This window comes from Narcine bancroftii, chromosome 5 (assembly GCF_036971445.1).
Source record: "Narcine bancroftii isolate sNarBan1 chromosome 5, sNarBan1.hap1, whole genome shotgun sequence".
NCBI lineage: Eukaryota > Metazoa > Chordata > Chondrichthyes > Torpediniformes > Narcinidae > Narcine > Narcine bancroftii.
The window spans coordinates 75,626,913-75,651,959 of NC_091473.1; the positions used below are offsets into that span (position 1 = coordinate 75,626,913).

Sequence of the window (25,047 nt, forward strand, 5' to 3'; positions counted from 1 at the left end):
CTCATTTGACAAACTCCAAGCCATCAGCCCTTTATAGAATGGGAGTCCCAGTCAAAATGTGGAAAGTTAAAATCTACTATCACAACCTTATGTTTCCTGGAACTTTCTGCTATCTCTCTACAGATTTGCTCCTCCAATTCTCACTGACTATTGGGCCAGGTAATTCAACCCCATAAGTGTGGTCATACCTTTTATGTTCCTCCTGTTAAAACAACGGGAACCTAGAACATTGAGCTGCCTGTCCTGCCCCTCCTATAACCAAGTTTCACTGAAGACCACAATGTCATAATTCCACGTGCTCTAAGCTTGTCTTCCTTTCCTACAACACTCTTGCATTGAAATAGATGTACCTGAGAACATTTCCAACATGTTCAGTCTGTTGACTCTTCACAGTGCCATGCAATTTTAACATCATCTTTTCCCTCCTTCACTCCTCCATCTGCTCTAGCACTCTGGTTCTGACATGGATAGGAAATTGGTTAAGAGATAGGAAACAAAGGGTTGGAGTAAGCAGGTCTTTTTCAGGATGGCAGGATGTGACGAGTGGAGTGCTGCAGGGATCGGTGTTGGGTCCTCAGTTGTTTGTAATTTATGTAAATGATTTGGATGAGGGGATTATTAATAACATGAGCAAATTTGCAGATGACACTAAACTGGGTGGCGGTGTGGGGTGTGAGGAGGATGTCAGGAAAATGCAGAGGGACTTGGACAGGTTGGGGGAGTGGGCTGCTGAATGGAAGATGACGTTCAATGTGAGCAAATGTGAGGTTATCCATTTTGGGGGAAATAATAGGAAAGCTGAGTATTATTTAAATGGAGACAAGCTAGGGAGTGGGGAGGTGCAAATGGATCTGGGTGTACTTGTTCACCGGTCACTGAAAGCTAACATGCAGGTTCAGAAAGCTGTGAAGAAGGCAAATGGCATGTTGGCTTTCATAAAGAGGGGATTGGAGTATAGGAACAGAGATGCCCTTCTGCAGTTGTACAGGGCCCTGGTGAGACCCCACCTGGAGTATTGCGTCCAGTTCTGGTCTCCAATTTTGAGGAAGGACATACTAGCTATAGAGGGAGTGCAGCGCAGATTTACAAGGTTAGTTCCAGGGATGGCGGGGTTGACATATGCTGAAAAGCTAGAAAAACTGGACTTGTATCCGATGGAGTTTAGAAGGATGAGGGGGTACATGATTGAGGTATACAAAATTATCAGGGGGATAGACAGGGTGAAGTCGGATTACTTGTTCCCAATGATGGGGGAGATGAGGACCAGAGGGCATAGTTTAAGAATACAGGGTAGGCCCTTTAGGACGGAGATGAGAAAACATTTTTTTACCCAGAGAAGTGTGAATCTGTGGAATGCTCTGCCACAGAGGGTGGTAGAGGCAGATTCGCTGATTATGTTCAAAAGAGAGTTAGATAAGACTCTAGTGGGCAAAGGAGTTAAGGGTTATGGGGATAAGGCTGGAAAGGGGTACTGATAGTAGTGATCAGCCATGATCTGTAAAATGGTGGTGCTGGCTCGACGGGCCAAAGGGCCTACTCCAGCTCCTATTGTCTATTGTTCCCCTCCACCTGCAAATCTAGTTTAAACCCACTGGAGCATCATGAGCAAACCTGCCCACGAGGATATTTGCCCACTTCCAGGTCAGATAAAAACCATCCCATTGGAACAAATCCCACATTCCTTGAAAGATAGCACGATCCAGAATCTTGAAGCCCTCCCTTCTACCCCATATCTTTAACCACATGTTAAGCTGCATTATCCTCCTATTTCTAACCTCACTTGCACATGGCATGGGTAGCAATCCTGAGACCACAACCCTGGAGATTCTGTCCTTCAACCTAGAGTCTAACTTCCTGAACTCTCCTTGCACGACCTCCTCACCCTTTCTACCCACATTATTGGTCCCTACATAGACCATGACATCTGGCTGCTCATCCTCCCTCCTGAGAATGCCGTGAACTTGATCTTGGACCCTGGCACCAGCGAGGCAACATACCATCCAGGATGCTCGATCTCCTCCAGAGAATCTCTTAACTGTCCCACTAAGTATGGAATACCCTATCATTAAAGCTCACCTCTTCTCCTCCCTTTTCTTCTTATCAACAGGACCAGACTCCATGCCAGAGAGCTGATCACCATGGCTTGTGCCTGGTTGGTTGTCCCCCTCAACAGTATCCAAAATGGTATACAAGTACTCCCTGACTTGGACCTATGCGACTTACATCCAAGTGTACATACGACTGAATCTTTTAAAAAATAAGAAAAAAAATAAAATTTATGTGGAAAAAAAAATTGATGAACTTTAACAGGGATACAGGGCATTTAAGAGCCAAAATGTGCATACTTATCTTATTAGTTGGCATCCTGGGGTGAAAAAGCTGGGCGCAGTCACCTCGACTCATTTGCGCATGTGCAAGACTTTGTTTGGCACATGCACGAGAGTTAAGGGCGCAAATTCAATATTGCTCAACTCTTTCGCATGCATCAACCAAATTCCAATATGCAAACCCACCATGCATGAGCAAACTGAAGACTCGCGAATGAGCCAACCGAAGAAGATGGCCATGACCAGCCTAAGGATGCCGACTAACAAGGTAAGCATGGACCACAATGTGCAAAGATTCACCAAGGTTGATCGACAAATTCCGGAAGCTTTAAGTTGTTTTCGTCAAATCTATGATGAAAAAAGATTTGATTAAAAAGTTTGCTTTAAGACTTTGGTACTTCATGCGTGGGTGCAAAATTCTGACACGTCCATTTTGAGATACAACCGATCCTTTGGTCCCAATTACAGTCGTAAGTCAGGGAGTACCTTTGTTTGTTATTCAGGGGAACGCCCACAGGTGTGCCCTGCACTGCCTGCTTGTTCCTTTTCCCTCTCCTGACTGTGACCCATCTACCCTCTTCCTGTCTTCTAGGTGTGATAGTGTCCCAAGATCTCCTGTCAATCACACCCTCTGCCTCCCGAATGATCAGGAGTTCATCCAGACCCAGCTCCAATTCCTTAACTTGATTTTTTAGGGGCTGCAGCTGGATGCACTTCTCACAGATGAAGTCATGAGGTATATACTGCTGGCTTCCCTGACAACCCACATCCTGCAAGAGGAGCATTCCCATACCTTGGCTGCCATATTCACACTCTCTATCTATCTCTCTCAATCTATCCCTCTCTCTCTATTTCTCCCTATCTATTGTCACTGCTCCTTTTGGATTAGTAATGAGAAGAGTTTGAGAACAAGGTGATGGAGGTTCCTTATGATATTGACTTCATCAATAAAATTAAACCTGTTAGCTTTACATGTTTGATTGTAAATTCTCTGTTTTTTAATGTAACCTGAGCAGCAACTTACTGTTCAGTGAATGGAATATTTCAGGATTTATCTGCTTTAAATACATCAGGAACAAGAAAAAAGGTACAAAAAGACATCAGACTTTTACTAGAGCTGGAAGACTATGTCTGAAAATAATTAAGCAAAGAATTATTAAATCATTATTTAGTGACTGTTTTTGCAATGAAATTGCAGACGTATGTCGAGAAAAAAAAATGTTTGAGTTAAAAAAGTGGGTATACAATGGAGCTGACTGGAAACACTTATCAGAAGGAAACACATCATAAAAAGGTTTCGGAAGTCAAAGGTAAAGAAAAAGGCTCCAGGCTCTGACAATTTTCATTTATGGGTCCTGGTGGAATTGACTGAGATTTTAAATCCACTCACTGAGCAAAAACTCTGCCCTTATGGGTTGGTGCACAAAACCAAAAGAGGGGAAAGTCAAATTTGTTTTTATACTGAAATGAACAGAATTTAATTGGCTAAGGGGGAAAAAAAAATTGAATAAGTAAAACTTAGAACTATCCAGCTAATAAGCATCAAAATGGAGAGAAAGTATGACAGAGAAATAAATAGAGGCCAGGAATCAACACCAGTCCTGAGAAAGGGAAATGTGTAGAGACCATGGGTCTGCTGGCAAGGTCAGCATTTATTGCCCATCCACAATATCTGTGGTGAGTCTACCACTGCACCCCCCCCCCCCTTACCTCTGGTCTGAGGTTGCTGAAAAAGATCAATGCCACCCCTCCCCCCCACCGTGGATTTGCTCTGGGGACAGCGGAGAACCAAGCAGAGTGGAGGGTAAAGAAGAAATCAAAAGAGAGAGGGGAGCGAGTTACCTGAAATGAGGACAATCTCCTCATGTGCTGCCTGAACCGCCGAATTCCTCCATTCGCTCATTGAAGTTACCAAACTGGCACTAACAGCATGTCAAAGCCACACAGCACCACGTTGGGTGAAATTATTTTTCAACTTGTGGCATCATGTTGCGCCAAAAAAAAATGGTTAACTGAGAATTTCAGTTAAGTAGTTTTCAGATAATTGGAAATGTACTGTAGTTTCCCCTCTTTCACCTGCCCATCTGCTCCATCATGTTTCAAACCAACAGAGCAATGAAATGAACAGAGACTGGGCTGGATTAAAACCTATTCTATTAAGTGAAATGACAAATGCAGAACGTATCATTCCAGACATTTCCATGGAGCAGATTTTTTTCACAAAGCTTATATATATGACACAGTTTTAGCATTTTTTTAAAAATCACTCCCTCAAAAAAAAGTAAACAAGAAATCTGCAGATGCTAGGGTTGAATTTCACCAGTACTTTTTGTGCATTGCACAATTTCAATAAATAGGTTAATTTCCACATGTAGAATGGAAATTTTATGTATTGTATTTTACTTTTGTTCATTCCAACATCAGAGAAGACGGTTACCCTGTTAGCTGAGGTTCAAACAGATTTGGAATTAGTTTTTCTGAACTTTTTACAAATGTGTCAAAATTAATTGTATTCACATCCAAGCTATTATATGAAGAGCAATGGATAAAAGTGCTGGAGAAACTCAGCAGGTTACGTAGCATCAATGGGAAGTAAAGGGTAACCAATGTTTTGGGCCTAAGCCCTTCATCAAGGTGTAAGCTAAAAGCAGGCAGGGTCATTAAAAAAAAGTGAGGGAAGGGAGAGAGGAGAGGAGGGAGGAAGAGGCAGGCTAACAAAGAAGCAGTCATAGGTTGATGTAATGGGAGAGTGCAAAAGAAAAAAGCTTGAGATATGATCTCTCTGTCTCCTTTCCTCCAGCTCCCCGCTCCCTTCCCTTCCCTCTCAATTCAGAGAGCTACACCCTCCCCATCACTTCTTAGCATTTTTCTCTTCCACCCTCCCACTTCTATCCACCGATGCTCCTGCACCTTTCCCCCTCCCCTCCTCTTCTACTCCCCCAACCTTTTTATTTAGGTGCCTGTCTGTTTTTTGCTCATATAAAGAAGGGCTCAGGCCTCAAACCCCATGGATATTGTGTGACTAAGCTTCTCCAACACTTTTGTGTATTGCACTGCAATCCCAACGTCTGTAAACTTTCTTGTTTAACTCTATTATAGGCAGAGACCATTTTCAATGTTATCTGCAGAGATATTACAACAGAGCTGAAAGAACTGTAAGAAACTCTGCAGTCCATCTTACCACCATGGAATGTGTAATAATTAAATAATTAAATACAGGGTAGAATAGTGATTTAATGCAAAATTACTCTGTAAAATTAAGTGCCTTCTCTGTTTCCCAAAATATCTTGGAAGTGTTCCTAGATGTCATACCCGGAAACATTCTCATCCATTATGTATATTATTGCACATTTTAAACACATGCCATACAAGGCAGAAATAACATTGTTGGCACAGCATCTCTGATATTCAGTCAACATTTGCTTCTGTCATTTAAGCCATGTAAAAAGATTTCTCTTCTATGACTTAACATGTGCTTACGTTGCTAAATATAGTTAAAATATTCAACTTACTTCCATTAAGCTCAAGTGAACACCAATCAGATAGGGCATTGGAGCACTGGAAAGGAAAACAAATGTGTAAGTGTTTATGAGCAGCTCACAATGACTGAATATCAAGGCTCACATAGATGGTTAACCAATGTGTTACATCATGGAAAAAGAGGAATTACAGAGCCACACCTGAAACCTTCTGTCAAGTGAACTCTGTCACTTGACTGTGGGTAAACTAGCAGGAGATCCTACTGAACAGGAAATGAATGAGAACAAATAATCAGTAAAATGTACCTAGATCAAACGGAACAGATGATATGATGTGTGAATGTACCAGGTTTTCTAAAAAAAAATGTGCCCACAATTTAATAAAGATTTGATCATTCAAGGATATAACTTTCAAATGAAAACTGTCTGCAGTGTAAAATAAATTGTGGTAAAACACCTCTCAACATTTTTCTATATCACAGCACAGACCAATATTGTGGTTTCACATGGACACACCCACAAAAGCATACACACATTTGTGTTAAATAGAAAAATTTGGTAAATTACAAAATAATACAGCTTTGGCACACAAATTTTAACTGAAATGGGTAACTATAAACAAGCTTTTACTGAAGGATTTTATTTGTTATAAATATAATTTCCTGCAGCAAAAACTGTCTTTACATTATGCAGAGCAGGGAAGCTAAGTGATAAATAATTGCTCCTATTTCATTAAATCAGGCTTGTATTAGCACTGCTTCTGTATGCGCATTCATCCTGTAAAAAGTGACTTCCCTGTAATAAATGGAATTGAAAAAAAAGCTCAAATCAGAACACAAGTATAACCAAGGAATCAATTTAATATGAGATTCTGAGATTTATTTCCTGTCATTATATTGCATCCACTGTACTGACAACTCCATCACCAGTTTTTATCCACAGCGTGATAGGTGGCTTCAGAAACAACTGTGTCGAACATCAGTAGTTAACACTGACAACTTCCCCATATTTGTTATTTCACACACAAGTATCAGGATATTTTTCATTATGAAAAGAGAAATGTTTCTGATAAATTTTGTGCTTCAATATTACAGAAGGAACAAGGGCAAAAATTGTCCTGCATTTCCAAGCAGCATGCTGTACTTTCCAGCATCAATTAAAAAAGGACCAAATTTGCAGAAGCTTACTTTGATATTTGAGAATGTTTCTATCCACTACTAACAGGATGCAGAATGTAGTCTCCAGCCAATAATATTTTAATCTTATTTTTTGAAAAGTCATGAGTAGCTTAATTCGTGTAAACAGCAACATAAAGTCTGCCTGCCAGAAATGTAATCCCAGAACACTACTCCATTCCCTGATGAATCTACGAGACTGGCATTCTGTGCTATAGGTAATCTAGAGTTTAAACACAATAACTTCATTATGTATTTATACATGTAATTATGGGTTCAGATTTGATGTTTACAACCTTTCCATGAAAAAGCAAGAAGATTACTGTAAATAAAATTTACTACACTATTAATATATTTACTACCTCTTAATCAAGCTTAGTGAAAGATGTTGAACAAAAAAATTTAAAATATTGTACAGCATTCTACGACTGAGCCTTGCAGGGAGGTAAGATAATTTTAGGTCAATATTTGTTCAGGAATGTGGATGTCACTGACAAGACTAAAGGCTAGTGTATATTGCCATCCACAATTGCCCTTGAACTGCGGAGGCAATGTAAAGCCAACTATGTCAGTGATTCTGAAGAGAAATATCACCGAGATTTGATAAGGACGTCAGACTTTCTTCTCTAAAGGGATGTCAATGAACCAGATGACTTATATAGCAATCCAGTGGCTTCATGGTCACCATTACTCACAATAGCTCTTCATTCCATGGTGATTTAATTGCTCAAATTTCAATTCTCTGATCTCCATGGTAGGATTCGAGCTCATGCCTCTGGATACTTGGTCCAGTATTCTAGTACCAGAACAGTCACCCTCAACCACCACGCTCCTCCGCCTGGCAGAACTTCCTCCAAATCAAAGGAGTAGCCATGGGGACCCGCATCGGTCTCAGCTATACCTGTCTGTTTGTGGGCTTTGTGGACCAATCCATGCTACAAACCTACACAGGCAAGACCCTTCAACTCTTCCTCCAGTATATTGTTGACTACATTGGGGCGGCCTCGTGCACCCGCAATGAGCTTGTCAACTTCATCCACGTTGTGACCAACTTCCACCCTGATCTCAAATTCACCTGGTCCATCCAGGATCCCACCACCAGACATATTTTTCCTTCCCCTCCCCTCTCGGCCTTCTACTGGGACCGCTCCCTCCATGATTCCCTCGCGTACTCATCCTTCCCCACCCATCACCTCCTCCTCCGGCACCTTCCCTGTGCCCACAGAAGGTGTAACACTTGCGCCTATACCTCCTCCATCACCATGGTCCAGGTCCCCAAACAGGCCTTTCAAGTGAAGTTAGTTTGTATATCCACAGGACTTTTTTACTGCATCCGCTGCTCCCCTTGTGGCATTCTCTACATCAGAGAGCACCTCCCCTCCATCCACAACAATAGCATCCTCCCAGTTGCCAACCATTTCAATTCTGAGTCACATTCCCAGACTCACATGTCTGTCATGGCCTTATGTACTATCCCATCCAGACCACCCGCAGATTGGATAAACTAAATCTTATTTTCCATCTGGGCACTCTCCTGCCAGATGGGCTTAACATCGACTTTTCTGCTTTCTACTAAACCTGCTCATCTTTTCTTTCCCCCCACTTTCCTGTTTTCCCAGTTCTCCCCTCACTTCCCCACTTTGCCATCCCTCTTCCCCCTCATTGCTGCTGTCCCCTCCTTCCTTTCACCATCTATCATCTTCTGCCTTTGCCACCCCCTCCCCTCCCCACTACTCTTTTGTTCAGTTGCCTGTTGGCATTTTCTCATTCTTTGATGAAGGGGCCAAGGCTGAAATGTCGGTTATGTATTTCTACCCTTGCTACATAAAGGACACTGTTTGACCTGCTGAGGTTCTCCAGCATTTTGTGTTTTTACCACAACTACGGTGTCTACAGATTTTAGTGATTTACTTCCAGTATTCTGGTTACTAGTTCATGAACTTATCACAATACAGCAACAGGCCTCCCTCACACAAGGCACAAGTAATCCTCGATCACCAATTGCACGCAACATTGTTTCTCACTCCTCTTGGCCCCTACAAAACAGTTATGATCAGACAAAACTATCAGATCACTATGTACAAATATGAAATCAAAAATTCTACTGACAAAAGTCGAATCACTTCAGACTACTGCTGACGTGACATTGATTAGAAGTGCATCTATCAGATTTCACGGTCAAATTAACAATAAATTCACAATATTTACAAGAGGCATTTTAGTTCTGTACAACTGGATATTCAATGCCAAAACAATTTAGCAATGTCAGTGTTTAAAATGAAATATTTTTAAATTGGCACGTGCCACAAGTCTTACCCACAAGAAAGATTTCTCGACAGAGTATTAAATATTAGGCATCTGATAATTCCCAACTACAGTTTCACAAAATTGGTTTTATTTATTTTTTTGACAACTGAAGTTCGTCAAGAATTCTGTGATAGCGTTTATGTTCAACAATTGTAACACATAAACCAGGTGTGAACAGACACGACTAGAAATTCCCCACATATAAAACATGGATCACAAAATTAATTTATTAAACATGATAAAAACAAAAGCAATCTATCATTTTAGCACTTTGTAGAATTTTCTTTAGCAATTCAGAGTTTGAAGGAAAAAATGAACAGAAGTGAAAGGAAAGAGAGAGAGAGAGAGAGAGAGAGAGCTGTGGGTGAACACTGTCACGTTTAGTGGAGAAGAGTTTTGGCTTCTGGATTAAATGATATCAAAGTTGGACAATGGTCTAAAGACAGCCAAATGTGAACATTACTTCGTAAGCTATTGATACTCCACTCTCTTGCAGATATAGTTACTTCTGCCCCACCTGTGTTTATCTACCATTTAAATCTTCATGTATACATTTTAAAAAAAAATCACATACATCTATTCCAATGTCCTCTAAATTTCATCTTCCAGCCATTGTAAGCTTCACATCAGTCCAACCCTACAATCATTCAGACACCAGGTTCTCCATGTGAATAAAAATCAGTGTCTTCCTGACCTCTTCGTCAACTAATGCTGTGTGTTTAAATCTCACCAAAGGTTTTCCCATTGCTAAATGTAACCTTGTTCAGTGCTCAGTCCAGTAACATTTTTTCATTGCTCTAAGCCCATTAACTGGTGCATTCCCTGCACCAAAATAGAATATAACTGTCTCTTTTGGCAGCCCTTCGGACACTTCCATTAGTATTTTCTTTTTTAGTTCCACTTCCAATTTTGCCTTTGTGAAATGTGCTGTTATGTTTTTTTTCCACATTAAAAAGCTTATCTATATTGCAGAGTGAAATAATAAGTAGAAAGACTACTCTTGTTCACAATCACTGATGAACTAACTTAATGTATATTGCCATAATAGTGATTACATATTTTGTAACACAAAGTACATGAAGATGCATGTATACAAGGAGATGGCCCACAATGTGGACATGAAAATGGTTTGACAAATTGTGTTCTCAAGCATTAGAGTGGATGAAACCGCTGATCAAACAAAGACCTGTTCCTGTGCTTGGTAGACGTGTGAGAGATTATGTACTTTTCTCTTTTGATGAGATACTGTTTAAATATTTTCTGGTGTTGATCGGACAATTTCAACATTTTTTTTCAAGATGAACTCATTGGGCGGTGCTACAACTCAATTTTTAAAAATTGACTGATGTCAACTTGAATCATATTGCTGAGGGCAAATAATTGAGCCCACGTTAATCAGTAGCAAATAACTTCCATCGCTCTTTCACTGGGTAAATGGCAATAAATAAACAAATTTTTCAAAATCCTCTGATGGCTTCTGACAAAATTTTATCAAAGGAACCAGATACACTTGTTAAATTCTTTCCTCTTATTGAAGAGAAAGATGAAAATAAATTCCTCATCCCAGGATCACTTATCTACAATGAATGCATTGTAGATGGAGCACCAATGGTGGTTCTATATACCTAATGACACTATCACTTTAATATACAGATTCCTGATCCAAAGTTTTAAAGTCTACAATGGTAACTGAAGCAGAGATCTCAAAAATGGATTAGTAGCCTTACCAGCAATAGTCCAGCAGGTGGGGAGGGAGCACTGGGATGTAAATATGCTGCCAATACATTGGATAGATCATGGCAGCTGATGCATGAACACAAGCCGTTAACTGAAAATAAATAAAGAATACTTTACAAACAAAATTAACTGGAAAACCACAAAACAGTCAACTGTAAATCCTCATGCTAAGAATGTTTAATGATAAAAAATGTAAAACAGTGAAAAGGTCACGTCTGCACCATAATTTGCTCATCTTCAGGATTAAAATAACATGATTAAATATGGAAAAGAACAGGGTCTGAAGGCTCCTGAGGGATATCATTAGGGCAAATTGCCAAGAATGAAACATGAGCCAGCCAAGAGAGTCTCGAGGCTGGAAAACACTGAGGGATTGAAACGTTCGACAGTTGGAGCTATGGTGATGTGTGAACTGCAGCTTGAGTTATCAAGAGAATTTGTTCACTGACACATGGAATGCCACTATTGACCAGCAACTGCCCGAGCTAAACAGCTGTACAGTTGAAAGCATAAATTTATTGTAGCTTTTCATCTCCAGCCAATGCTGTGGAACTGACTCATTTGCTTTTGTGTTGCAGTGGGAACCATGTACAAAACAGTGAAGCTGTTTTCATCTAACATGACTATTATACCAGTCTAAACAAGATGCACAATTTGATCACAAATATTATTACGCAATGCAAATCATCTAAGCATTTTTTATATGCAACCATCAACCCACAGTTGTTGCAACCAATACATTTGTATTTTATTTGAGCCTTTACAATTTTTTAAAGATGGCAATAGATTCCATTTTATTTCTTCATCCATAATTTTATTTCAAAGCTGTCTGCTTTTTGGGATCTAAATATCGCTGGCAAGGCAACCGTTTATTGACTGTCCCTATTTGATTTTGAGAAAATGGTGTACAGCTACCTTCATGAGCTGCTACAGTACTCTTGGGGTGCTTTTTGAAAAGAAGTTACTAGATTTTGAACAAGTGATGAAAGATCAGCAATATATTTCCAAGTCCAGCTGTGTGCAATTTTGGGGAACCTTTGGCATTCTCATGTGCCTACAGCCGGTGTTTCTCTTGATGACAGAGATCATGAATTTGGGAGGTGTTATGAAAACCTGCTCTACATCCCTTCCCAAACTCCACCGAAAAGCATTCCGGACTTTGAAATTTTAATTAAATAGTGATACTCTTGTTTAACCCACAAACTATGATGCAGAAAGGAAGAAGTATCAAGTAAACAGAAGGATAAGAAATATTATATAATGACCATACAAAATCAGTAATGTTTATAGCATTAGGGGTTTCAACATGGTAGTTGGCAAATTTAAAAAAAATTGGACGTACAGCCCAGTAACACAAGCCCGTGTCGCCCTATTACACTCAATTAACCTACAACCCCCCCCTACAATTTGAAGGGTGGGTGGAAACCAAAGCACCTAGAGGAAATTCATGCAGACATGGGGAGAATGTACAAACTCCTTACAGTCGGATATTAACCTGGGCCGCTGACGCTGTAACAGTATTGTGCTAACCGCTACAGTACACAAACCGTGCCACCCTTTTACTTTTGTGTGCATAAGCGTCCCAGCAGGAAGCATGTTCTTTACTTAAATGAAGCAATAACAAGGATGGATGACATATAATGCTGTATCCATTGTTATTTTGTCCCCTTAATTATTTTGTTGTTCATCTCACTGGTTGAGTGCTCCAGGTTCATTGGGTTCACATTATCCTTTGTTCAACCTGTTCCTGTCATTGGGAAATGCAGTAAAATGATTTTGAATGATATCTACTACCATTCAGCAGTGTACCATCAACTATATCTTCAGACCATAGTGCATGGAAAGTTACTTTGGGACCTTCATGAACATCAGAAATTGATTGCAAAGGTTCACAGCAAAATGGGGAAAATTTTATTCTTGCAAGATCTCCAAGTTTGCATTACCTCATGTATTGTGTTTGAATCCTGATGTACCCAAATGTCTGACAACTATCCAAGCACTGAATTACACATGGCTGAAAACCCTAAGTGCGCCCAAACTTATAACCATACAACCATTTACGGAGCGGAAACAGGCCATGTTTATGGTTTGCTTCAGACAATAAATTTCACCAAGACTTCAATAAAGCACTAACTTCCAATATACTTGCAAGGAACACATAAAAAGATCAAGAATACAGACTATGTTGATCCTATTGTCTCTCTGAACATGATGTAAACTTACTTACGTTACTATGGCAGTCGTGAAATAATTTCCATAATCTTAGGCTATCTATAATGCAATCTTGTATAAATAAAACATAACTTGAATAATGCCATGACTGCAGATTTGACACTGTGGAGCCAGATCTCTTTTTTTTTAAAAAAGGATCAATTGTCAGTGTAGGGCTTACACCTCCCATATTCCTGCAACATTTGTTGTTTCCTTGTTGCCTTCCTGATGAAAATCAATTAAACAAATGCACATCATTTCCAAAGGACTATTATGAAACATAACCCCAGACTCCATAAAAAAAGTCCACATTGCTAATAAATGTATGTTAAATATAAAGTACAAGTTATTCATTATTCATCATGAAATAAACATGATGGAGATTTTTTTATTCTTGGGGATTTTAAGAGAACTTTACAATGACACATAATGGTATTTAACTCTATATTGAAAGCACCTTTGAGATTTCTTCAAAGGTTCTAGAGCTGCAAAGACATTAGCCAAGCTTTTCTAATGCTCAGAAGGGAGTTGAGCATTCAACAGAGGTAAGTACACCCATAATGAATCATGAAATTGTTATAAATAATAATAAAAATGAAGTCTGCATTTGAAGTTTGAGGTTGCAAATTGATTAAAACCCGTATGAACAAGAGACTGATTGTTGCTATTGAAATGGAACCCCATCTGATTAATGTCTCTACAATCATCTCTGAAACTACTGCAAGAATCTACTGACATGCTAATTAGTACGAGGACTGCCTAAAGAAATCTCTTGGTGTCTGCCACATTGACCATCGCCAGTGGGCTGATATCGCCTCAAACCGTGCATCTTGGCGCCTCACAGTTCGGCGGGCAGCAACCTGCTTTGAAGAAGACCGCAGAGCCCACCTCACTGACAAAAGACAAAGGGGGAAAAACCCAACACCCAAGCCCAACCCACCAATTTTCCCTTGCAACCGCTGCAACCGTGTCTGCATGTTCCGCATCGGACTTGTCAGCCACCAACAAGCCTGCAGCTGACGTGGACATTACCCCTCCATAAATCTTCATCCGCGAAGCCAAGCCAAAGAAGAAGAAAAGTGATATGATTTGCATGTGGCTCTATAATTTGCCCCATCTTTGACAAAAGCACAATTATTGATTGTTTTCACCATTTTATTGATGAAATATTGAATGAACAGCTGAGATATTGCAATTTGGAATTAAGGATAAAGAAAAAGAATATATTAATGCAACACCTGTGTCTTGAGGCTGCTGTTATCATCTGCAGTTACAAAATGCTTCATTTGTACAGCCACAACACACACTACCAGTAGAGAATGCTGACAATTGCACAGAATTCACCTTACAATACTCAGATCAAAATATTTTCCAAACATGGCATGCAGTTTAGATTTGATATTGATAATCGGAATAATTAAAAGATGCAAAATGGTGAGTGAGCAGACTGAAATCCAACGAGAACAATGCGATGAAAACTCCAGAGTAATCTCATGCAACTTCTTTTTGAACTTGTGGTTGAGATATGATTCCTGAGCCGTACTGCAATTTCAGTGTTCCCCCTGATCACTACAGCAAAAGAAATACGATCTATGTCAAATACATCAAAATCACAAAGTGGGCGACCACAAAACCTCCCACCTCTAAATGCACATAAACACCCTTTGGGAAATCCGAGTTTCAATGTGACTATATTTCACAGCAGCATCTCCCATGTCTGTAGGTGGTAGTACTGCAACATGGCTCTTTCACTCTTTCTGAAGCCAAGAATTATAGCAGTGTATCTTGCGACTTTAAGTTTATGTTTGGATGCAGCTGCAGTCTCCAGCCTGTGCATGTCACTGTGGCACAGCCTATGATTATGATTCAATGAGGCAGCCAGAAGTCAAGTAGATGTGAAGATTTGATGCGCTCGAGCGATTTCTCACACTCGCGTTTTCAATATCTCATCCAACACCATTCAAAGACATCCATTTTCTGCAAAACTGCCATGTTATACAGGCCTCATTTTCCAAGAGGCCAATTCCCTTTCTTGCTGCCATTGGTATCTTCCCCACTATTCTATTAGAACTTAAGAAGTAGCAGCTGGAATAGGCAATATGGGCCATTGAGCCTGCTCCACCATCTAGTAAGATCATGCATGATCTGACCGTGGTCTCAGATCCACTTACTACCTTTTCCATATAATCATTAATTCTCCAACAGTTCTGAAAAAATATATCCAACTGCTTCCTTGGTAGAGAATTTCACGGATTAATTACACTCTGGGAAAAGCACTTTCTCCTCCATCCAAATCTCTTCACCCAAACCATGAGGCTATGTCCCATAGTTGGTGGAAACAACTTTCGGACCTCTATCTTATCAATCATTTATGTCTCTGCAAGATCTCCTCTCATAGTTCTAAATTGCAGCGAGTACTGTCCCAGGCAATTCAATCTCTTTCCACAGGCTGAACCCCTCATCTCTAGAATCAACTGGTGAACCTCCTCGGCAATGTTTCCAAATCCAGTATCCCTCAAATAAGTAGACCAGAACTACACACAACACTCCAGGCAGGGCCTCATCTGTATGGCTGCAGCTGAACTTTCCTGCTCTGAAGTTTAATCCTTATGGCAATGAAGGCCAACATTTCAATTGCCTTCTAGATTATCCATTGTACCTGTAAACTATCCTTTTTGTAATTCATGTACAAGCACACCCAAGTCTTTTCTCCACAACAGCATGATGCAATCTTTCCTGACTAAATAATCATCTGGTCAATATTTTCATTTCATCCAGACCTTATATCTACCAGAGTGTCCTCCATCAGCCAGATCTGTGTCCACTCACTCAACCTTTATCTCTCATTAAATTTTGTGTATTGTCTCCACAATTTGCACATGCTACATTCAGTCCCCTCTTTCAAAACACCAATGAAGACTTGTAGGCCCAACACTACCTCATTGCCATTGATTGCCAACCAGAGAAACACCTATTATCCTGATTCTCTCCCTCCCTCATATTGGTTAACCAATCCTCTCTCCATGTTAATATATTACCTAATACTCCATGCAACTTTAAATCATGGACAAGTTTTTTTATTGGGTATCTTATTGAAGGCCTTCTTGAAATCCACATTCACAACATCCAATGTGCCCATAATTTTCTCAAAGAATTCTAGTAAATTTGTCAAATATTATCTGCCCTTCATTAATCCATGCTATGTCTGTCTGATGGAACAATTTCTATCCAGATGTCTTGCTATTTCTTCCTTAACGATAGCTTCAGGTATTTTCCTGACTACAGATGTTAAGCTAACAGGCCAAGAGTTACTTGCTTTCTGCCTTTATCCACTTTTTAAACCGTGGCATGACATTTGTGGTTTTTCAATCCACTAGGATCTGCCCAAAGTCCAGAGAATTTTGGTATGTTAACATAAATGTATTTGCTATAATTTTGCCATCTCTTCCAGCAGCCAAGGACGCATTTCATCAGGAACAGGGGGCTTACCTACTTTAAGGTCCACTAGTTCGGTTAGTGCTACCTCTTTAGTGATAGTAACATCAATGTTATCACCTCCCATCGCATACATAACATCTCTCTTTGGCATGTTGGACGTTTCCTCCACCTTGAAGATTGGTTATTTCCATATTACCAAATACTAATAACCTTTTGGCATGTTAGTCATGTTTTCCACTGTGAAGATAGCCTTAAATTATTCATTTGAGCCTTTGGCCATTTCTGCATCACCCAATATTAATTCCTCTTTCTCATCTTCCCTTTACCACTTCATGTAATTATAAACAAAAATTAATGTTCGACAGACTCGATGGGCCAGATAGCCTAATCCTACTCTTATTCCTGAACCACATTTCTGTGATAGCCAGTAAACAATACCCCTTTGTTCTGACATGTGCCACAAGTTCTTTGACCTTGTGAATACTATGCATTCAGAAAGCACTTATTGTCCTTTCAGAATCTAGTTCTCTTTGTGTCTTTGGAATTTGACTTTTCTATACTCCACCTCTACTTTCCTGTTACTTTGGCCTCTGCATTACTTTCCCCTGTCTCTCTGCATGGATTGCCATCCTGCTGCAATATTAGTTTAAACCCTCCCCAGCAACACAAGCAAACAATCCCCCTGGGGCATTGAATCAGGTGGAGATTCATGATCACCAAAATACCGCAAGTAATCCTGAAACCAGTACCATGATGGATTTGAGCAGAAAGAGCAATGTTGTTAATCTGGCAGAGATAACCAATCTCACCACTCCAAGAAAAAAAAACAACCAAAAATACCAGTTCAACTTCATTGCTATTCTTTCATAAACTTTGCTGAATATTTTAGTGCATTATAGAACACAAATACTGATTTTATGATTCAGTAGGATGAAAGAATCTCATGGGTGAAGAAATGACTGAGTCTTATAAATAAACTGAAGCTGAAATTAAATGCTTTATTGCAAAGAAGAGCTTTCTTCTTCAGTCTTTTTGGAAGCAACATCTCAGAGCCAACTTCCATAAAGCTGCAGTCAACATTTATTTAAGTATTGTGTTTTGTTCCATTCACTCGCAGACTTGAACATTGCTGAAATCAAAGGTTTTCTCATCATGAGATCTTGTCAGATGGCAACAGTTTTCCACCCACTGTCAAATGATGTCATTTAGTGAGGTGTTTTAAACTTTAATTCTTTTGAGTGCTGCATCAATTGTACTGCTGGCACAAATTCTTAACATAATTGCCTCAACAGTACTCATGTCCTTGGAAGGAGTGAACTAATTGAACACAATTTGATAATTTCAACCATCAAAAGTTTCTTTTGTATTTGTACCCACAGAGAAATGAACAAAAAATGCCCAGCTTTTTTCAGCTGGGGAAAAAAAGATCACCTATTAAAAGTTGTAACCAAAATTGATTGGCTTCCCTTCATATTAATTCAGTCCAAAGTAAAGAAAACAATGTCCAACTTTCAGGGAATTAAAAACCAACTACAAATTTTCTTTATCAGAATGGTGATATATATTTAATTTGCCTCAGTACAAGTGATGGTAGTTCAGGTCCTGTAACGATGACTTCTTTGTTTTGCATCAACTAAATTAAGTTACCTCCCAACTTACTGATTTTTCTTATGGATAATTTAACACCTCTTTTTTCCTCTCTGTTTTTGTTCTGCTATCATTTCATTTTACATATATTATATTCCACAATATTCTGTTGAAATCACAACAATAAGTAAAAACAAATGTAAATAGAGAATTATCACCTAATTTTGTACGGCAGAAATAAGAGAGATTAGAACTGGGCAGCTGTGCATTGAAGTCAACTCACCTCCCCACTATAACTCTGAATGCATAATTTAGCTGCAGTAATTCATCATCAATTAGACAGTGGCTCCTTGTTCCACAGGCTTTCTACCAAGACAATTTGAAGCTACAAGGTCCGGAGTGCATCATGTTATCTAACAATTGGAAAATATGTTGCTGCTCAACCAAAATCCAGATATTTCCTGTTGAAACTCTATTGTGGGAGCACTGTTTCAAGTTCTAAACAGGTACAAAACCATATTTTTCACTGGAGAAAATATGATTTTAAAAAAATCAAAGGAATGCTTTGCCCACAAGCTAAAGTTTTATATACAAGTTCATGGTCTATACAAACTGCGAAGCCTCAGATGGCGTACAGAGCCCTCCATAATGTTTGGGATAAAGACAATTTTTTCTTTTATTTTCCTCTGTGCTCTACAGTTTTAAATTTGTAATCAAACAATTCACATGTGATTATGCACATGCCAGATTTTATTCAAGGTTATTTGTATACATTTTGATTTGACAATGCTGAAATACAGCACTTTTTATACATAGTCCCCTCATTTCAGGTGACTATAATGTTTGGAACATTTGACTTCACAGGTGTTTGTGAGTACTCAGGTTGATTTACTTGGTTCATTGGTGCAAGTGTAAGAGAGCTAGGCTGGATTCAAAGCTTTTGATCATCTTTGGAGTCTGTAGCTGCCATTTTTCAACATGAGGAGCAGAGCTGTGCCAATCAAAATGAAAGAAGCCATTATGAGGCTGAAAAACAGAATAATATGGTAATATAGGCAGCAACCAAATTTTAGCATTACCTAAATCAATATTTTGAAACATCATTAAGAAGAAAGAGCATACAGGTGAACTCATGAAAAAACACACAAATGCTGGAGAAGCTCACCAGGTCAAACAGTGCCTTTATGTAGCAAAGGTAAAGATACAAAACAATCGTTTTGGGCTTGAGCCTTTCGTCAAGGTGCTGGTGAGCTCAGTAATCGCAAAGGGACTGATATTCCAAGGAAGACCTCCACTGCAGATGACAGAATTCTCATCAAAATGAAGAAAAATCCCCAAACATGTGTCCGACAGATCAGAAACACTCTTCATGATGCAGGTGTGGATCTTTCATTGAATACTTTCTGCAGAAGACTTCATTTTGATTTTGAATATTTTATTTATAAATGTTAAACCACAATATTAATTACATTCCATTAAATTCAAAAATTATTTCAGAAAGCTATACATGTGGTATATATAAAAAACCCTTCCCCCTCTCCCACCTCCCTCCCCTCCACCAAAATCCCATGAAAGAAAAAAACAAACTAAGAAAAAAAAAAGTACCAGATGATGCCAAGGGAATAAAGCATTTATAACATAAATCTCATATTGAAGGTTACCAAGAAGTGAGATCTTCAGAGAGTTTATCAAACATACAAACCTACATTTTGTAAATATGAATGCCATATTTTCCAAAACAAATAGTACTTATTTGGTAAACTATATGTAATCTTCTCTAATGCTATACAGATACAAAGTTCTGTCTGTCATTTTTCATACCTAAATCTATATCTGACTTCCATGATATTGCTATACATTTCTTAGAAACTGCTAACGTAATTTGTACAACTTCAGTTTGATACATAGTTAATTTGAATTGTGGTCTTATAACCTTAATGTTACTCAATAAGAATAACATCGGACCCTATGGGAACTTGACCCCCGTAATCCGTTCCAAAAAAGAAAGACTTCCAACCAAAAATATCTGATTTTAGGATACTGCCAGGTAGAATACAGAAAAGTTCCAATCTCATGTCTACACCTAAAGCATAAATCTGATATAACAGGATTTAGTCTATTTAGTTTTTGTGGACTCAAATATAACTGATGCAAAAAATTATATTGATGTAACCTAATATTTATTTTTGTCATGTTATGCTTACATAATTCCATCCAATCTTTCTCATTTATTTGTCTATTTAGATCCACTTCCCATCTTAATTTTGATGAATGCACCCCTATTTTGGGGGCTTTCATTTCAAGAAAATTATACATTACAGAAATAAATGTATTTACATTACTATTCCAAATCAATAATTCCAGTTCACTCTGACTATGTAAGGCCAAATGCAGACCTATTTAACCAGACAAAAAGGCCTTAACTTGATAGTGACAGAAAAAAGTAATGATTTGTCAAAAAGTGACAATCTGCTGATAATGTTGCAAGGTTGATTTATTTAGTTCAAAAAAGGGGTGATTTAAACATGACAGTTACTTTGGATGCAGGAAAGGCTTTTGATAGATTAAAATGGGATTTTTTTGGTTAAAATATTAGAGAAGTTTATGTTTGACATTTATAAATTGGGTTAAAGCTCTTAATAAAAATCCTTGTGCAAGGGTGGTTACTAATAAACAAATTTCTACTTCTTTTCCATTAACTAGATTGAGCTGACAAGGTTGTCCTTTATCACCAGTCTTTTTCATTTTGGCAACAGAACCCTTTGTGGAGCTTATTAGACAAGATTCGAAGATTAAAGGTGTATAAAGGTTAATCAGGAGGAATATAAAATTAATTTATTTCCTGCTGATGTTTTGGTTTATTTGACTGATCCTATAAACTACATGTAAGACTATAAGTATTTGGGGAAATTTCTGGAATCAAAATTAATTGGGAGAAAAGTGAAATTATGTATCCAGTCAGGGATGATTATACTAATTGTAAAATGGTTACTACATTTTGGTGGCTAGATGCTGGTATTAAATATTTAGGTATCCAGATGATAATGATTTAAAAGATTTATATAAATTAAATTATTTGCTTTAACAATAAAATTGTTGAAGATTTGAATATATGGAATACCTTATTACTTTAATGGGTAGGGTAAATGTGTTAAGATAAATATTTTCCCTATCTTTCAGTCGATCCCTATATCACTTTTTCAAAAAAAAATTAAGGATTTAAATGCAAGTGTTAGGCAGTTCTTATGGAAAGGAAAAAACGGCAAGAGTTCCTTTGGGGAAAAAAAAAGACGAAAGTTTGAATTGGGGGGCTTACAACTTCCCCATTTTAAGAATTATTATAAAGCTACTCAATTGAGATTAATTACTGTACTGTTTAGTTTGGATAAAATCCTTGTTTGTGTCAACATAGAATTTAGTAAGATAGAAGAGATAAATTTACAGGATTTTATCTATAAATTGAATTGTAAATAGTTGGTAGGAAATAAGGAAACACCTATTTTGAAACATCTGATCAAATTATGGAATAATATTGAAAATGAAATAGCTATGAAAGGTTTAGTATCTTGAAAAATGCCCCACTGTCAAAATAGACATTCCATTTTCAATGGATAATCAATTTATCTTGGATAAATTGGGTGCGGATGGGTTTTAAGAAGGTAGAGGATTGTGTTACGGGTTATATTACATATAAATATGTTTTAAAAAGAGATAGATTATGGGGGTTTAGCGTAGGTCACTTCATAAACAGATACTTACACTTCACATCTCATTTAAAATGCAAGAGCTTTACTGAAGCTACACATTCAGGCTCCGGGACTTTGCAGAGACAACAGTACTGCTTTGGAAAGATTTTCAAAAGCAGGTGCAAATGGAAAACTCCAGACTCAAGTGCTGATAAAGATCTTTCAAGGATTGAGTTTGGAGCCTTGGGAGGGGTTCCTTTTAAAAGCAGAGAGAGAGAGAGAGAGACAATCAGAGAGAGAGGTCAGTTCTGCAGTAGCTTTTTGAGGCTGCAACATTGCAAGCTGGCAGGCTTGTTGAAAACCCCATTCAGCCTGTTGAAAACCCATGTAATCCTTACAAGAGGAAATGGCTGGCTACAGTGTTTCACTTGAAATAAGGGAAGCAAAAGGTACTCTGTGGTGACCTGCAGAAGAAGAGGTTATCATTTTGAAAACCCTAATGGGACAAGTTTCTTTGGCAAAGCACTAAAGGGAATCAGTTTGTGTGTGTCGAATGAGCAACAAATCTCTCTCTGAAACCAATAAGAACCTTCCTGAGTGGTAACCACTTACCTTTAAGCACCAGAGCCTGGTGAAAATTCTATGCACAATATAAGAATTGCCTGATACCGGTGAACTTGGAGAAGTGAGAAGTGAATGATTTGGACTATTAAACCAAAGAACTTTCCTGAACATATACACATTACATACATGCACACTTAGAATTAGAAGGGGGTTAAGTTAGATTAAGTTTATAGTAATAAGTTAAAGTCTGATCATGTTTTTAAAGAAAATTAAAAGCAACTTTTGTTTAGGTAACCATTTGTCTTGGTGAATTTCTATTGCTGCTGCATTTTGGGGTCCTCTGGGCTTGTAACAATTGTTTCGAGACTGGGAAATTTGAACAAATGAAGAATAAATTTAAAATGCCTAATACTTTTTTTTTGCAGAGGCTTCATGAACGGAAATACAGAGGCTACAGTGCAAGATACAAAACACTAGTTAGCCACTGAAAGGATAGCCAGGATTGGGCAGCACTGTTGGCGTAGTGGTTAGTGCAACACATTTACAGTGTCAGCGATCGAGACCGGGATTCGAATCCCACACTGTAGAATCCCACAGGGTCTGCGTAGGTTTTCCCCAGGGGTTCCAGTTTCCTCCCACTATTTGAAATGCACCAGGGTTGTACATGAATTGGATATAAATTGGACTTGTGGGCTGAAATGGCCTGTTACCATGGCATATGTATACATTTTTATAAATTACAGCATACATTTTTAAAAATTACAGTTTGCCAAATATTTAAAAGAGTCTGCAGAATTCTGAAAATGGTCTTGTGAACAGATGAGACCAAGATTAACCCACATCAGAGTGATGGCAAGAGCGAAGTGTGGAGGCGAAAAGGAACTGCCCAAGTTCCAAAGAATACCACCTTTGCCATGTCTTGGATCTTGCCTCTGTATTTCTGTTCATGAAGTCTTCTGCAGAAAGTAGTCATTGATAGATCCACACCTGCCTTCTCAAGTCAAGGTTATTGTGATCTGATTGTACAAGTACAACCCGATGAAAGAGCGTTCTCCGGTCAGAGGTGCAAAACATGCAGACACACAACCAAACATAAATGCACATGCAAACAAACATTTATATTTCATCTATATAAATTGAAAAAATTGTTTTGTTCATGTGAGGGCCTCATTTTGAAGAATGTTTCAGATCTGTCAGACATACATTTGGGGATTTTTCTTCATTCTGATAAGAATTCTTATGTCATCAACAGTGGAGTCTTCCTCGAAGTACCAGTCCCTTTGCAATTACTGAGCTCACCAGTGCGCTCTTTTTTCTTAATGATGATCCAAACTGTAGATTTTGGTCATCCTAAGATTTGGTTGATGCCTCTTACTGTTTTATTCTTGTTTTTCAGCCACATAATGGCTGCTTTGACATTTATTGGCACAACTCTGGTCCTCATGTTGAAAAATTGGAACTACAGATGCCAAAGGTGATCAAAAGTTTTGAAGCAAGCCTAGCTCTCTTATATCTGCATCAATGAAGCAATTCAACACACTTGCGTACTTCCAAACACCTGTGAAGCCAAATGTCCCAAACATTATAGTACCCTACGTATTAAAAGTGCTGTAATTTCTGTATGGCCAAACCAAAATGTACACAAATAACCTTGAATAAAATCTGGAATGTGCATAATCACATGCAAATTGTTTGATTACAATTTTAAAACTGGGAAGCACAGGCAAATAAGGGGGAGTGGGGGTGGGGGGTGGGGGAGTGTATTTGCCCTAAACATTATGGATGGCATGTACAGGTATATTAGAAGTAGGCAGATCCAAACCTAATTTGAAAATACATGGTGGTCCAAAGATTTGGTTTGGTGTGTTCTGGGGTTAACCTATGGTGACTTGTTAACTCAACAGGGGATCTGTGTTGATTGTCAAAAACACCTGAAACAAGCTCCAGTCAAACTGGAGGGTGTGAATTTCACTGTTTGTTCATTTCAAGTGCAACATTTACAGACATGTTGCTTAAAAATTGTGTAGCTCATTTACTATTAAAATGGATCATGACCATTGTTCATTGGCAAAAATGTTTTGTATTGATCCTGATGAAATTAAATGGCTTATTTTCATGTTGTTCATTACATTGGCTGCAATAGATCTGCTTAAGTTTGATAATGAATGAATTTAAAAATAAAACAGGTATCGAGTACTGTTAGACTTGGAGGCTTGGTCTGGAGCTCATGTTGCCAATGGACTGAACAGGAGTCTGTGTGGCTGCAGAGGCTGCAGGATCGCTGGAGGCGAATCCATGGACCCCCTTTTGCTTACCTTTCTCTTACTGTTAGAGGCGCCAGACAATGATCATGGGGACTCTTTGTTTGCTTTATGGCAGGCAAAAGTTGGAGTATATCACGTGTATTTTTTTTGTATTATTATGTGACAATAAAAGGATCCTTGAACCTTGGAAAAATAAATTTCTCCAAAAATGTTGGCACTGTGAGAAAAACGTACCAATTAAAATTCAAAAGAGACTCTATAACTGGTGACAT

General features: G+C 38.5%; 1 protein-coding gene across 10 annotated transcripts in view; it reads right to left on the reverse strand.

The window, feature by feature from the left end:
• The window catches only part of dennd1b (DENN/MADD domain containing 1B), a 399,979-nt gene that overhangs the window by 109,460 nt on the left and 265,472 nt on the right, over positions 1-25,047 (reverse strand). For all 10 annotated transcript variants that reach the window (XM_069937870.1, XM_069937871.1, XM_069937862.1 and 7 more), the window contains 2 exons: positions 11,016-11,116; positions 5,840-5,885 (listed from right to left, as the gene is read on the reverse strand). In XM_069937870.1, the coding sequence (XP_069793971.1) occupies positions 5,840-5,885; positions 11,016-11,116 (147 nt within the window). The remainder of the gene's footprint in view (positions 1-5,839; positions 5,886-11,015; positions 11,117-25,047) is intronic.